The 17,418-nt window shown below is 37.8% G+C and overlaps 1 protein-coding gene across 3 annotated transcripts in view; it reads right to left on the reverse strand.

The window, feature by feature from the left end:
• The window catches only part of LOC106056279 (PDZ and LIM domain protein 7-like), a 38,696-nt gene extending 23,718 nt beyond the window's left edge, over window positions 1–14,978 (reverse strand). For 2 of the 3 annotated variants that reach the window (XM_013212940.2, XM_013212938.2), the window contains exons 1-2: window positions 14,693–14,978; window positions 8,226–8,377 (exon numbers count right to left, since the gene is read on the reverse strand). In XM_013212940.2, the coding sequence (XP_013068394.2) occupies window positions 8,226–8,377; window positions 14,693–14,803 (263 nt within the window). In that variant the 5' untranslated portion in view covers window positions 14,804–14,978. The remainder of the gene's footprint in view (window positions 1–8,225; window positions 8,378–14,692) is intronic. The other variant, XM_013212939.2, reaches the window with a different exon arrangement.
• Window positions 14,979–17,418: the final 2,440 nt, after the last annotated feature.

Genomic DNA, 17,418 nt, shown 5'->3' on the forward strand with positions numbered 1-17,418 from the left:
GACATCTCTGACGCAAATATTTACACGTGAACCAACGTAGTGTGGAAATAAATGTGTAGGCTTGTTTAATAGCTACATATGATAAGGGGAGTAACAAGTGACATTTGACGTTATCTTGATTGCCTCCCTTGGTTTAAACGGTAAAATAAACGCTTCTTTGAAATCGGCATAAAGAAGAATATTTCTCTTTTTTTTTTAGTCAGTTATTTCTTCCGCTTTAAGAATGTGGAGTGTTGGTACCGTACTGTCATCCAGTGTGTAAGTTAATCCAGGATAATGTTTTCATTAAAGTGATGACTAAATGTCGCAATCTTACAAACGCATTATATCTTACATAATTAAGCATTTCATATTGTCAACAGTTCATTAATCCAGTGCACGGTCCCTTTTGTTGAGTGTTTTCTGATGTTTGGTTAGTACCAGTCTTCATGGGCATCACGGCTGCCACTGTGCTGGCCTCCTTCAGTGTCGTAGAACGACTATGGTTTATCTGGTACACTTGTTCGCGTGACTGTGGAGCCCTATTTTAAAGAGACACTCCCGTCCACATATATTGCAGGTACTAGAGGAGCTGGCCATTTTTCGTATGGCACGCTTTTTTTCCAGAGCTGAGGCCCATGTTTTTTTCACTGTCCATAGCTTTCTTGGTCACCATCTCTCTCCATCTAGCATGGTCTAGGGCTATGTCTTCCCAGTGGTCACCATCTCTCTCTATCTAGCATGGTCTAGGGCTATGTCTTCCCAGTGGTCACCATCTCTCTCCATCTAGCATGGTCTAGGGCTATGTCTTCCCAGTGGCCACCATCTCTCTCCATCTAGCATGGTCTAGGGCTATGTCTTCCCAGTGGTCACCATCTCTCTCCATCTAGCATGGTCTAGGGCTATGTGTTCCCAGTGGTCACCATCTCTCTCCATTTAGCATGGTCTAGGGCTATGTCTTCCCAGTGGTCACCATCTCTCTCCATCTAGCATGGTCTAGGGCTATGTCTTCCCAGTGGTCACCATCTCTCTCCATCTAGCATGGTCTAGGGCTATGTCTTCCCAGTGGTCAGTATCAATGTTCACTGTTTTGAGGTCCATTTTTATAACATGCCATTCAAAAGGAATACATCTGTGGAATGCATAGAGAAAGGCAGAGCCAGATGGAGATTGATTAAGGGAGAGTTTAGGTGATTAGGGTGAGAGAGAGAGAGAGAGATAGAGAGAGAGATGGGCGTGGTCTGTTCTCATTACCCCCATGACTCAACGCTCATTAGCTATAAATTTGTTGAACTCGGCGATTCTAAAAAAAACTGTAACGTTTGAAAAAACACATGAATTGTAAATGTCTATGCCTAGGACGATACCCAGAGCGTAAAATACAACCGAAGAGGATTGTCTGAATATACATAGTATGCACAGGCAGACAGTCAGAAAGACAGACAATTAGTATGTCAGACAGACAGATGGATGAATGGATAGATAGATAGATAGATAGATAGATAGATAGATAGATAGATAGATACTAAAGAATTGCATAGGACACAAATAGTTGTGTGATAAGACAGAGTGTCGGGGAAGGACATAGAAAGATCAAAAGGGAGGGGCTTCGGTCAACAGGTAGGAGGAACTCGTCGCGATGACGTCAGAGCACGAGCTTCACCAAAAAAACGAACAAACATCGTTGGAATATCAGCCCGCCGAATTGAAGTCCCGGATCTGCAGTCTTCAAAATAAGCCCACAGTTTGGGGGGGGGAGGAATATAGAGAAAAAAAAAAGGCGGGAAATTATAATTTATGTAAGAGAGAGAGAAAGAAGAGAGAGGAAGGAGTCGTGACAAAAGTAAACGATAACTTATTTCTAGAAGGCCACATGTCATTCAAGCTGAGAAAAGGAAATGTGATCAACGAAAGGAAACAAACACATCTGACATTGAAGTCGTTGAATTCTTGGCCAAAGCTTTCCAAAATAAAACAAAACAAATAACCAAGCGAAATATGAAAAAAAAATATTTTTTTTAAGATAGTAATTGGGAAAGAGCCACACAGTTACTGCATTCTTGAAATATCCCAGAGATAAACTTTTATTTACCTATTTTCTGCTCTGCATCTGACTTCTCTTATCTTGGAAGTTGGAAGTCAGGTGGAGGTGCCACTAGCACAATTAGACGCAATGAAGTTCGTAGATAGATAATAGGGGATGTATCTTCTTGTACATTTGGAATTGAAATATATAAATCTATAAATATATTTCTGTATCATTTCTTATCACTGCACCGGTGGCTAGCAATGGCTTGACAATTTCAAGAACAAAAAGATCTCTTAAATTTTTAAGATAAATTGCGATTTTTCTTATAAAATGAATGTTTTAAACGTAATTCAAAGCATGTACTTAACAGTTACATTTATTTACAATGGGAAAATATATATATATGGAACAAGTAAAATAACAAAAAATACTTTAAAAAAACAAAGCTTATATTAAGTGTATTCAATAGTTTGGATCAGTCATGGAATTAATAATAATAAATTTAATATATAATAGTAGTAATAAATTTGTAACAAGCCTCAGACGACAAACTATTAAGTCAAGTACTATTTCTTTCCCTTGGAAAGGGGACTAATTCAGCTTATACCACTTCAGTCAAATACTATTTCTTTCCCTTGTTTAAGATACCAAAGTAATTTATTTATTACCAATAGTTAATTAACTAATTGGTTAAATATTTTCATTGATTCTTGTGTTGACAGGTAAAAGAAATAATTGTGCAAAATTTCAGCTTGATCTGAGATTGCGTGTCGTCGAAATAACTTTTGGCCAGGCAGACACACAGTGTGAGTTGATATAAGCTTTGTACAAAATATACATAGATCTGCTATTATATTTAAAAAAATGAAAATTATCTACTTGAAAATTATCTATCATTTTGTAAAACAAAAAAAGAACTAGTTCAAATGGGGTGGATTTTTGAAGAAAAAACTACCGAAACTGAACCTATATTTAGGGGCTGCTTGCTTTCTTAAATGACTTGTAAGAAATGGGACAAAGATTTGTACAAGAGTGTTTTTAAAAAGGTCTTTTGCGGTGTCCTTGTCACTATGACTAATGCATGATGTTAAATTTAAAGCACCATAAATCTGTTTCTTTATAAAACAAAAAATACTGGTTTATCTGCACTATTCAAATTTTTGCGCCAAACCACAAAGTGGGCTAAAGAATAGCTCCGCCCATTTGTTTGTCTTTTTTTTTTTTCAGAGAAAGGTCAAGACAGAAAGTTCAAATTGAAACTTCCGGATGCTACACGCAATGTGTAGGACTAAAGACTTAGAACTTAAGTACTAGAGAGGACTCAGAAGTAGTGCTACACATCGCAGGGACGTGTCTTACAGCTATCTTGTCAGTCGGGTGTGTACTGACATGTTGTCACTGACACTTATGTTTGGAGTGCAGAACATTCTCCTGGTGTTATGTTTCCAACTTTTCACATGCGTACACCTTTTACTGACTATCTACTTACACGGTGCGAGAAAGTCAAATGGTATGTGTGTGGTAGGGGCGGGGAGTGAGCTTTTTGTTGTACCCAGACAGTGCCGTTGTTAGACTTGTAAAGACCCTAACCTATTAGAGATATGGGACACTCTTGAGACCCTTGTAAGTCCAGGGTTTTGTACACGGCCGTTGACTTGTAGCAATAGACTGCTGGTAGAAAACTAACTCGTTGTAGGCGTATTCTATTTTAACTTGTAAAACTTGACATAACTTGAACAACTTCAAATTGTGAACAATATTAAATAAAACTTGAATATAGACAAAATCAACTTGAGATGAAATGCAATAAATGTAGGAGACTTTAATAATAATAATATTAAATAGTATTTTGAATTTTGAACAAAATCTAACTCATTACAAAAAAACACATCTTCTCAATCTGGCGTTCTGGAGTCGTCTGTCCGACCTAAGACCGCTGAAAACAAAGTCGCTTATCTTGCATCATTCACAACCAATCGCTAACCTCTTCCCACCGTAACCATGGAAACAAACACACACACTCCATAACATGCACTACCCTAATCCCTTCATATTATTATTATTATGAAAAAATAAATTGCTATACAAGATGAAAATGATGGAGGACATACACTAACAAGAAGATGTCCCATGTATATAAAGAGCCCTCTATAGTGACAGAAAATTAAAAAAAAAAAAAAAAACAGAACAGATTACGTTGGGCAGGTCACCTCGACAGAATGTCAGAGAACAGATTACGTTGGGCAGGTCACCTCGACAGAATGTCAGAGAACAGATTACGTTGGGCAGGTCACCTCGACAGAATGCCAGAGAACAGATTACGTTGGGCAGGTCACCTCGACAGAATGTCAGAGAACAGATTACGTTGGGCAGGTCACCTCGACAGAATGTCAGAGAACAGATTACGTTGGGCAGGTCACCTCGACAGAATGTCAGAGAACAGATTACGTTGGGCAGGTCACCTCGACAGAATGTCAGAGAAAAGATTACGTTGGGCAGGTCACCTCGACAGAATGTCAGAGAACAGATTACGTTGGGCAGGTCACCTCGACAGAATGTCAGAGAACAGATTACGTTGGGGAGGTCACCTCGACAGAATGTCAGAGAACAGATTACGTTGGGCAGGTCACCTCGACAGAATGTCAGAGAACAGATTACGTTGGGCAGGTCACCTCGACAGAATGTCAGAGAACAGAGGAGCTAATGTAGTATAACGGTAAAAACAAAAAAGGCATGCGCCCCAAAGGCAGACCACGAACACGATGGATTGGTGATGCAGAGGCATATCTACGTCAATTTAGAGGTCGAACGAAAAGCTCAGGAGATATAGGAATGGAAAGATGTGTTGAAACAGACCAGGGCCCTGTGACGCCACTGGGATGGAAGAATAAAGTGAACAGCAAACTATTTATATAGAGTTATCTAGACTTTCAGATGTCTAGTTATGTTTAAACTAGATCTTCCAGTTGTACACTATTACCATAGGCATATGGGTGTCTAGTTTGCCACTGTTGTTTCGTGTTAATGCGCCAAGCTGCATTCAAATACGGAGTATCTAACGCATGACGCTGGTAAATATACATGTTGGTAATAATCTTGTTTTATTTACAGTTACGGAGTATTATTATGAATAAAGTGCACCATCTTACACGAGGAACTTGTTTTAGCCGACAGAGCTATTTTTAAAACTAGATTTGGTGACCTCAATTAAAGCAACACACACACACGTACTGTAGTATATTTAAATGATACCCCAGAGATAAACAAATATATAGGCCAGTGAGATCTACTAAGAGGTATACTTTTTACACTTTACAGCAGTGATGCCTGACCTACGACCCGCCGGCCACATTCGACCTGCGATGAGGTGCCTATCGAAATTTCTGCCCTCGGTACATAACAGGCCCCAAAAGCCGGAATAAGGTTGAGCGCCACTATTTTTGAACATGTGGTCATAGCGCCTACGTCACGAAAAGGTCATGATCTGGCCGACCCACACACAAAACAAACAAACAAACCATTGACACAGAAAGGGAGTGATGATCGCATAGAGTACAATATAGGTGTATACAGTACAATATAGGCGTATACAGTACAATATAGGCGTTTAGAGTGCAATATAGGCGTTTAGAGTGCAATATAGGCGTATAGAGTGCAATATAGGCGTATAGAGTACAATATTGGCGTATAGAGTGCAAAAAAAAATATAAAAAATTTGACCTTGCTTGGGGGAGAGAGCAGGTGATATAAAGCCCATGTTTCTATGGCCAACGGTTAATGACGGTGTCATGTAGCCAGCACAACGACCAATCGCCCCCACTTCCCCCACGTATAGAATTGGGTCAACTTAGGGGATCCCTAAAAAAAATCACAAAATTCAAAATCCCAGTCTTCACCGGGATTCGATATCGGGACCTCTCCATCCGAATACCCAGCGCTTTACTACTCGGCCATCTCGCCTCATAGAACACACAACAGTCACGTGATCAGTGTAATGTATACAAACCTTGAAATATTTGGCGCGATTTATTGGCTGACTAGAATTGAAGTAAAAGACGTCTACGGAACTAGCAAGTGTCACAAATGAGATGATTTATTGTCATTAGCATTGAAACTTATAAGAAATATAAAAGTTAAAGACAAAAAAAGTACAGTTCTCGTCATACAATATTTATAATTTATAATAGATGCATATTTGTGTCAAGCATTTTCAGGGCATACATCAATAAATTTATATGTACCGGTATCAGTTATATTTGTATTGGAGATTGTCATAGGTAGTGTATTTCACAGTCGTCTGCTGTTTGTGTACATTTTTATTTTTAATTTGATTCTACAGAGCTAGAAAAGGGTACACAAATAGTTACATGATTTTAAAATGCATGCTTTATCGATACTTCTTTATTCTCTACAAATACTTTTTCGATACTTCCCTATTCTCTACACATACTTTATCGATACTTCCCTATTCTCTACACATACTTTACCGATACTTCCCTATTCTCTACACATACTTTATCGATACTTCCCTATTCTCTACACATACTTTACCGATACTTCCCTATTCTCTACACATACTTTACCGATACTTCCCTATTCTCTACACATACTTTATCGACACTTCCCTATTCTCTACACATACTTTATCGATACTTCCCTATTCTTTACATATACTTTACCGATACTTCCCTATTCTCTACACATACTTTACCGATACTTCCCTATTCTCTACACATACTTTATCGATACTTCCCTATTCTCTACACATACTTTATCGATACTTCCCTGTTCTATACACATACTTTATCGATACTTCCCTATTCTCTACACATACTTTACCGATACTTCCCTATTCTCTACACATACTTTACCGATACTTCCCTATTCTCTACACATACTTTATCGATACTTCCCTATTCTCTACACATACTTTACCGATACTTCCCTATTCTCTACACATACTTTACCGATACTTCCCTATTCTCTACACATACTTTATCGATACTTCCCTATTCTCTACACATACTTTATCGATACTTCCCTATTCTCTACACATACTTTACCGATACTTCCCTATTCTCTACACATACTTTATCGATACTTCCCTATTCTCTACACATACTTTACCGATACTTCCCTATTCTCTACACATACTTTACCGATACTTCCCTATTCTCTACACATACTTTATCGATACTTCCCTATTCTCTACACATACTTTATCGATACTTCCCTATTCTTTACATATACTTTACCGATACTTCCCTATTCTCTACACATACTTTACCGATACTTCCCTATTCTCTACACATACTTTATCGATACTTCCCTATTCTCTACACATACTTTATCGATACTTCCCTATTCTCTACACATACTTTACCGATACTTCCCTATTCTCTACACATACTTTATCGATACTTCCCTGTTCTATACACATACTTTATCGATACTTCCCTATTCTCTACACATACTTTACCGATACTTCCCTATTCTCTACACATACTTTACCGATACTTCCCTATTCTCTACACATACTTTATCGATACTTCCCTATTCTTTACATATACTTTATCGATACTTCCCTATTCTCTACACATACTTTATCGATACTTCCCTATTCTCTACACATACTTTATCGATACTTCCCTATTCTCTACACATACTTTATCGATACTTCCCTATTCTCTACACATACTTTATCGATACTTCCCTATTCTCTACACATACTTTATCGATACTTCCCTATTCTCTACACATACTTTATCGATACTTCCCTATTCTCTACACATACTTTATCGATACTTCCCTATTCTCTACACATACTTTATCGATACTTCCCTATTCTCTACACATACTTTATCGATACTTCCCTATTCTCTACACATACTTTATCGATACTTCCCTATTCTCTACACATGCTTTATCGATACTTCTTTATTCTCTACAAATACTTTTTCGATACTTCCCTATTCTCTACACATACTTTATCGATACTTCCCTATTCTCTACACATACTTTATTGATACTTCCCTGTTCTCTACACCTGATACACCAAAAAGCTTACTTTTTAAGGATTTGTTTCCATTTTATGAAAATCTCCACTAGAGCTAGTCTGATATAGGTGTCTAAGAAATGCAAATTATTACAATAAATAGAACATTCATTTTTGCTTTGTCTAAAGGACTATAGAACAAAAAAAAAGGTGTAGATCTACCTCTGTAGCAGAAGATCCAAATGGTTTCCACAGTCTAGGATTGTGCTCTGAGCCTCCTTGTGACGGAGCTCTGCAGTGGAGGTGTTCCCGATCTTAAGTATAATGTCGCCCACTTGAAGACCACATTTGGAGGCCAGGCTCCCTGGGTTGACCTGGATGAAGGAGTGAAAGATGGGAGTCATTAGTTACCGAACAAAGATGGCGGGATCTCGATACAGTCTACATGTGTATGTTGTATATGTCTGACAAGAGAATTAGTTGAACAAGTTTCGGAAGGATTATTAACTGCTCCCTGAAGGATTGTGTTTGCAAACCTCGAAGAACTTCGTCCTTGTAATATGGCCGTAAGTTTTAGATTTTAGTTTTAGAGTTGATATAAGCATTGTTATAAGCATCGATCAGACTCTGAATTTGGGATTATGGGTAGCCTGTAGTCTAGTAAGCGTTCTACCGCCTGGCCACCACTTTCCGTTAAAAAAAACTAACAAGAAAAAGAATAAGAGACAGAGAAAGTGATGGGAAGACAACATAAAAGAATGGACGGGCCTGCCATTGAAAAAGGCTCTATCCAAGGCAATGGGAATTTTTCTCAAAGTCATAACGACATTTCCAAGCTGGAGCTTTTGTTTCATTCTTTATCGGCTTATGGTTCAATGAGGATAAAGTTCAAAGTGTAATTGACCCCAGCCATCAAGAAGTTACTTCGCAGCTGTGGTGTAAGCCTTCCCACCCCTCTCACCTTCCCTCCTCAAGAAAACGCTATAAATGTCATAAGTCAGTTTTTATGACATGAAAACATATGCTCGTGCAAGGTGAACGACGTTCGAAATTTCTAGAACGTAGATGTGTAAGAGGAGGGGGAGGGGGTAATGTTAATAGAGAAGTGAGTGAGTGAGAGACAGAGAGGTATTTAGAGAAAGAGTGAAAATGAGAGAAGGGGGGAGTGAAAGAAACGGAGAGAAAGAGAGAGAGAGGGAGAAAGAAGTTTCATTGGTTTTCAAAGAAAACTGAACAATACGCTAAGGCAGAATTCTTTAGGCTTAGATTAATATTGTTTTATGCACACGCCTCTGCACAACACAGTAGGTAGTCTATAGAACTTGTTATCCCTTGTGATGCCCTCACGCACACAGACGCCTACACACCCAGAAGGAGAGATGGTGAAGTGAAAGAGAGGAAGAAAGGCTCGACATTTTACCTGGGCCATCTTGTCTAGCTTTGTTCATCATAGCAGTGGCGTAGCTAGGGTGGGGGAGAAGGTGGGGAGAATTTGAAAATCTTTCGGGCCCCCACTTGAGTGTTCGAAATTGTTTTTTACAATAAATATTAAAAACTAAATATTACGCAAAATGCAGCCCCCCCCCCCCCAAAGAGATCAAGCCCCCCTCCCGGATCCCCAATGATGGCTAATTCCTAGCTACGCCACTGTAAGACATGTGTGGGACTGTATCTTGGATAGAGAGAGAGATTCTAGTGTTTATGTCAAGACAAACAAATTAAGTGTGTGATCTATTTAATGACCAATACCAAACGCGTCTGCACATGATTTATATCTCATTTGAATCAAAGAAGTGAGAGGTTTGTCTAAATCAAATGTTCCTTGATTCAGGTCTACTTCCGGCACACATATGCTTGGTGAGGATCGCTAGTAGGGTCTAGTTTGTCTCGCGTTGACGACAATTTTGGTAATACGGAAATGACGTCATAACGATAACTTTAGTTTCGAGAGTTTGTCACGGCAGCTTTCTGTTACGTCATCAGGTGAATAACAAACCCGCTGTCATTAATATGTAGACACAATTGCTCGGATGAGAAGAAATAGGCTTACTTTATCACAAAAAGTTCTATTAACCCACTCCGTCTGTCTGTCTGGGAGGATTCTTTTAAAAAAAAATTTTTCTCCCACTTCCAATTCCCGGATCAAGTTGAAATTTCGAACAATTATTTTAGTGGAAGACAATACAAGAATAAAAAAAAAACACACAAAAACAAATCAATTAATTAGTTAATCAACTAATTGTAAATAAATTTATTTTATATAGAAAAGGAAAGATAAATGCAGCAATATTGAGAGATAAGACCGTTATTGTGTGGTAGTTTCTTTACGTATGCTTTGTTTTACTCAAAGTATTTTTATATATTGCTTGATTTATTTATAGTGTTGACTTGTGTGCGTGTTTTAGTGCTAATTTCAGGAGGAAAAGTATGGGTTAAAAATAATCTGATAAACCATAATAAGTTCGGTGCGTAGCATATGTATTGTATATCGGGTATAGACCAATATACCAGATGAATATTCAACTCGTTCTGGGTGTTTGATGTTCACTGACGTAGAAGGAAGACGGGTGCGTCATCAAATGTTTTTAGCAGCTGTTCTGCATATTTGTGAATATAACTAGGCTAACGGCGGACACTTTTTTTTAAATTTCCTGCCAAGCCTCTTTTTCAAAACGAGGTTGTTTCTTTAAGAATTGTAAAGCCCCATTCTATTAATTATCGATGATATTGTATGCCAACTGACAACTAGACTATAATCTGATATTTACAAATCATTGTTTTTACTGTGTCTCACTGTTGTCGTTAAGTTGGAATAAACTACCAAACGTGGCAGAAGTTAATGCTCTCAAGCGGAACATCCCTTACAGATCTACTGTAAATATTCATAGACAAAACCAGGATATTGTGTCAGTTAGGGTGGAGTGGGGGGGGGGGGAGGAGCGGACCTCTCTTTTATTTTCCCAAGCAAAGTTGTATTGCCCCCAATTAGTCATCTCGAGCTGATTGATTTCAACGGCCCCAACATTTTCAGACGGGGACAAAGAGTGTCTGTCTGTTGACATTGTTGGGTTGTAGATCTTTCCAGATTAGGTCTGAATGCGCTATCGCGTGACTTCCAATGTAGGATTACTACTTGACATCTTGAAGTTTTGTGTGGGTTTTTTTTTTAAATACCAAACATTGGGGGAGTTTCGTGATTAATTGTAACCAGAGTTATCTGCTCTTTGTTTACATTTTCATGATCCGCTTTACATTCTTTAAGCAATACTTATTTAAAAAAAAAAAAAAAAAAAGCGATGTGAAGAAATGTGTGGGCGGTATAAGGAACCCTGTAGAAAAAACGTGAGAAAATGGAAAGAAGATGATAAGAAGAGATTTTCAAAGAGATAAAAGAAGAAATGTATTACAGCTTGTGACATAATGGGGAAATAACTGGTAAGTTGTATTGAATGACGTCTTTTGATGCACCACTGTCAAGAGTACAAATGTCAGAGTACAAATGTCAAATACGCTCCCCTCCCCCTCATAGTTTGTTACCAAAGAAATATTTTTTTTTAAATTAATTCTGAAGTGCTAAAAAACAACTCACCAAAATGAGTACATACCTTTTAAAATGGGCCTACGTGGCTTATAATATAAAACTGTATACATTCTGTACAACAGATACGCACACGCGCACATACAAAGCTAACTATTTATTCGCCATGGATCTACTATGACAGAATTTTATTATTTTTTGAGCCGTTAAGTTTTCAATTTTTTTTAGCCCTGTCGGAATCATTTCTATAGAAGACAAAATCATTTAGTTTGCAGCGTACTGCGTTTACTTTCAGACTCATTCCACCCCACCTCCCCCCTTTTTTTTAAAAGCCCAAAACTTAAGGACCCGCTCCTGGTGGTGTGAACAGCCTGACCTATTGACCTACTAAAATGTTTTTGTGTAAATTGAAAAAAAAAACGAATTACGGATCATATGGTCTTCTATGAGTGTAGGGAAACAGGGGAGAGGGGTCAAGGAGGTGCATCTCGTTCACTTCATGTTAACGGCTCCTCTTTTGTGTCACCAGACGTACATCCCTACACAGGGAAAATGGAAGAAAATGAAAGGGGACGTCGCCGTGACTGATGGAGGTACAAACCAAAATGAAAATCATGAACATCACCTGTTGAAAAGACTTCATGCGAGTGAGCAGACGCAGACGAGAAACAGAGGAGAGAAACTATTTGACCTACTTAAGAAGGCAAGTAATGAGTTCCGCCTCACATCAATGCGTTAAAGAGACAGTGACTCAGCGTTGTCGCGATTGATTACACGACACAAAATCAAACTACACACCCACTTCGGATTAGAGCACACGATTAGCACAACTCAAACACACACACACACATCAGCCCAAAACCAAACACTCAACGAAACAAAATAAAATAAAACATGAGACCAGGGAGAGTCCATATTGTTACATAGGAGCTCATTGCATGGACGTTAATGATTCTTATAAGTTGTGAGTTCAAACACAGTGCCAATGTGAGAACCTGTGAATGTGTTATAATGAATTAGTTCTTTAACCAATTAATAGTTTTAAAAAAAAGCACAATTTCACAACATGTTAGAATTCATCTGGATAAATCTTAATGTCTGTTTGTAGCTTAAATTTCATACAACTTTGTGTGTGTGTGTTCAATATCGCTTTCAAGTATGAAGTTAAGTCTGTGCGTTTTCTAATGTTGCGCATAGTCAGAGGGCTGGAATTGTATTTTTGTTGTTGCGTTCTTTGAATATACATAACGTACTGTGCATGTACAAAGACATCTTGATAAGACGACCTCATCGGAAAGTGTTACAAAACAAAAGGTGGGGGAGGGATTTTGTCTGACGGCTGCTTGATCAAGTTCATCATATGGACAGATTTGGTTTAAGGATTACGATTGTGTCTTGTATGAATTAAACTTACTCAGATAATACAAGATAATCAAATATAATCATATGTAGCTTTCAACTTTTTGTTTTATATTTTAAACAAGAGCAACTTTCCCTCTTTTTTCTTTCAGCTTCAGGCTATCAAATGTGTAGTTAGAAGGATGAAGGTCTTTTTTTGGTTTAGTCCTAATACCTCAGTGTGTACACAAATGTGCAAACACACACACGTCATCTGTAATTACAACAACATGAACCGAGCACACACACACAATAACAGAGACAGGGCAGTCCGTGCCGACTAACGAACTGATAAGAGAGACTTGTGTAAGGTTAGACTGGAGTCACATAATGACCAGAATCACACAAGGCTAATGTGCGTACATTAATGCCATTCTTGACTTTATAAATATATTTCCCCATTTTTTTTAACCGCATAGCTTCTGGATTTCATCAGGGGAGATAAATAAACAATACGAAGGGGGGAAAAGATGCTCCAATAAGGGCAAAAGATAATCGACAGCAAACTCTCGTTTGGACACTACATAAGTGCAAACACACTGCCACACTCAAGCGAGTTTTAAATAGACACTTCAAGTGTCAATGTTTTGACTTCTGAAGTTAACTTTGCTTAATCATCAGTATTCATTAAGCTCCACCTACTAACTGTACTAGTACTTACTGGGGCATCTTTCAGGGGAGACAAAAGACGGACGAATTCGAACGAAGTGTAGAGGACTAACCACACACACACAAATCATATCTCTCACGTGTGTTTTAGTTGGGGAGGGGATAGAATTCAGATGAAATAGTTTAATTAAATGACATTTTACTTCAAATAAAATTAATGTTATTTATAGCGACATCTTACCGACCCCACCTCTTGACCCCTAGCCCCTCTCGCGTTGTGTTAACTTTGAATTGGGTTTTAAATTTTGGAGATTCTGTGTCAAGCGCAATACAACCTTCAACACTGGCAATAACTGGCAATAACAATTCTAAATCAATAATCCATATTACATGTGCTACATTTGTTTTATATTACATAGTATGTAGAGCTAGATGTCTATCTAGAGTCTATTTTAGATCAAGCCATAAAATTCTGTTGTAGGTAGGGCCAACTAGGTAACTAGATCTATATAGTCAATATAGGCTAGTAGATCAAACAAAGATTATTGAACATTCAATATTTGAGTCTATTATAGTCTTATAGATCTATATATATTGACTCTAGGGCCTATATAACTATCCTAGAACTACTTCTGCGATATTATCCAAATAAACTTATGTCAGTTATGTTTAGGTCTATTAAGTCTATATATATTGATGGATACATGTTCTTCTAGGCTTGAGTTTGAGTGCTAAAATTTAGATCTAGTCTAGGGCACTCTAGGGATGCCTCATAGAATGATCTAGACTCTAGTCGATCTAAATCTAGATTCTAAATGTTTCTGCTTTCCTTTGCGTCTAGAGACGGTTAGGAGCAGGCTACAGCCAGAAGCCCTTTGCCTTTTCCATGTGCATATGCTGTCAGGTAACATAGCTGCCCTATAACGGCATTAACGTGTTCATACACACGCCTATCGCGGTTGCAAGGTAAATAACACACCTCAGCACGGTTAAACAAATGTAAATGAAGTATCTAGATCTAGTTTAAGTTTGGTATTGGGGGAAAAAACGCAAGAATCAAATGTTATCATAAAGATCTAGATTAGATCTTTATCTACACTTGGATCCTGTCTTGGTGAAAACAGAAAGTTAAAAGTTTACTTACCTTTTGGATAGTCAACGGGCTACTAAAATCCTTTCCACCTTGCATACGAAAACCCCATGGCGTTGAACTATCAGTACGTTCTAATTTCGCTTCCAGTGTTAAAACAGACATTTGTTTTGGTCGGTGTGAAATGACTAAAAGAATGTAATAAAGTATTCAATAAATCAAATCCCTTTTTTTTGACTCCTTACACAACAAATAAGTGAACGCGAGGGTAGCCCAGCCCTCTAACTTTCGCCTCGCTTCGTGTGTGTAACACTCAGGAAGGACTTGGCCTGTGTGTGGATTTTTTTTTTTTTTTTTTTTAATATTTGCACACGGCTCTAAAGGGAGTTCCAGGTTAGCTCTATTTATGGCATTTGATTGACATTTTTTTACGGTGTTTGTTGACAATTTTCAAGTGTCCCACATACCAATCATCGTGTTTGAAGCCGACCGCGCAAGGGACTGGTCTAAAAGCAGGTCGCGTCATGTTTGACTTTTATTTTTTCTAATTGCTCGTTATTTTCATTAGAGTGCAAAGTCTGACCTGTGTCCATTTCGAATACCGCCAATATCATAAATCCTGTTAGGCCCTAGCTCAATAAATTCTGCAGGATAAGCTAAAATATTCTTTTTGATAATATTAGATCTAGTCCATATATCGATTAAGTCCTCTATTTAATGAAGTTATGGAATAGCGGGCCTAGTTTTAGAATTGTTTCCCCTTTATTAGTACTGGCTTCCTTGTAGATATAAATCTATATATTAGAAATACGACTGCTTTATTGATCCTTATTTAAAATTTGTTGTGATTACAATGACTCATTTCTCAAATAAAAACAACATAGAGAGTCTAGTATACGCCCGTGCATGATTCTAAATGTAATATTCTCTTTTAGAAATATAATTATTACTGTGAATGTGATTGGATCATGGGATGTTTAGTTGAGTTTCATGCCATATATATCTATAGGCCTATATAGATAGCTTTTGTATAGCTTGCATGGTTTTATTTATTGAAAGGGTAATTGTAATTGAACATATAAATATATGGTTGTGTTATGCGTCCGCTACCCTGCACGCTTTATAACTAAAATATATAATAGAGCTATGGACAAACACTGAATCAGTTACTGTTATTTACATAATTTACATGCATAGCCAATTTGTTTATATTATTAAATTTATATCTTCCTATTACTCAATGTTATAACCATTCATTGTTTCGGGGCACATAATATCGGCTTAAACACCGCTAATTTTTTTTTTTCTCTTTGCTTGTCAGTGCCCTATAAGTCAGTCTTTCAATAGTCTGCTGAGGTCACCCAGAAGATGAGTCACGTGGACATGCGCGTCCCAAACTACCATGTGAGAAGAAAAAAACAACTCGCCGTCCAGTTGTCCAGTCATGAGACAAACCTAGACCAAGTGGTGTCATCATTTAGCTCAAGAATTATTTTTTTATCTGTCAAATGATGTCATGTTGGTGACATCATCCAAAAACTTAAAAAAAAAATATTTAAGTTAATGTGGAGGTTACAGGACATCTTTTTTTATATGATATAGTCTAAAATGTTTGTTTGTGTGTGTGTGTGGGTTGTGTGTGTGTGGGGGGGTGAGGTAAATCGGGAGGTAATCAACATTACGGACTTGAACTTTGGCCTCTTGGCGGCTCTGAACACTGAAAATGAAGATAACCATTTCACTTGATATGGTGACTATGACGTGCGGTCTATGGGGCAAATGATGCGAAGGTCATCTGATTCTGTGGTCCACGGTTAAAGAGGGTGTCGTCAGAGTCATGTGCCCAGCACAACTAATGTCAGGTATCCATCAGAGCTGGGTCAACTCAGAGGTGCCCTATGGATACCGAAATATAAAAAAATCACAGTCTTCACCACGATTCAAACCCGGAACCCTTCGGTTCGGAAGCCAAGCGCTTTACCACTCAGCCCCCCTCGCCTCCATGATATGGTGACTGAGTGGTAATCGTTTTTTTTTTTGTCCACTCTTTTATCTTCTTATCTTATATAATACAGACTATGGTAAGCGTTTTCTTGTGCACTCTCTTATCTTATATCAGGCAACCCATTCCATGCTCTAATAGCACTAGGGAAGAAGGAGCATTTGTACAAATTTGTCACAGCACATGGAATGTGCATTTATCTTTGTGTCTTTCTGAGTATTTTATTAAATTTTGTTTTTGTATTTGAAGATTATGGTTCAGTGTTTTATGATAATTGCTGCTTTACTTTTGAGTCTTCTATCCTGAAGGCTTTCTAAATTTATTGATTTTACAAAAGGTGTTACTCTAGTCAAATGTGAATATTCGTTTGTTATGAATCTCACTGCTCTATTTTGTGTCTGTTCCAGTTTCTTAATGTTTTCTTGAGTTGAGGGGTCCCAAACAGAGGATGCATATTCAATTATTATTCTAGGTGACTACCTCTGACATGAGCTACGACACGGGCATCTACTTTATAGTATCTGCGCTTCATCCGGTTTTTTTTTTAAATTAAATTCAATACTAGCTGTTAAGCCCGTCTAAGTATTGGGTACATAACTTCATTCTTGCTAAGAAATATGTTTGATTTTATGTTCTTCACAATGTCATGTCAACTAAGTTGTGTGTGTGTGTGTGTGTGTGTGTTAGTTTCCTTTGTTGGTGGTGATGCATTATTTTATAATGTTTCTGTTTTTTGTTTCGACAACAGGCGAATATGTTTGAAAAAAGTATGTTCTAT

This window comes from Biomphalaria glabrata, chromosome 2 (genome assembly GCF_947242115.1).
Source record: "Biomphalaria glabrata chromosome 2, xgBioGlab47.1, whole genome shotgun sequence".
Classification (NCBI taxonomy): domain Eukaryota; kingdom Metazoa; phylum Mollusca; class Gastropoda; family Planorbidae; genus Biomphalaria; species Biomphalaria glabrata.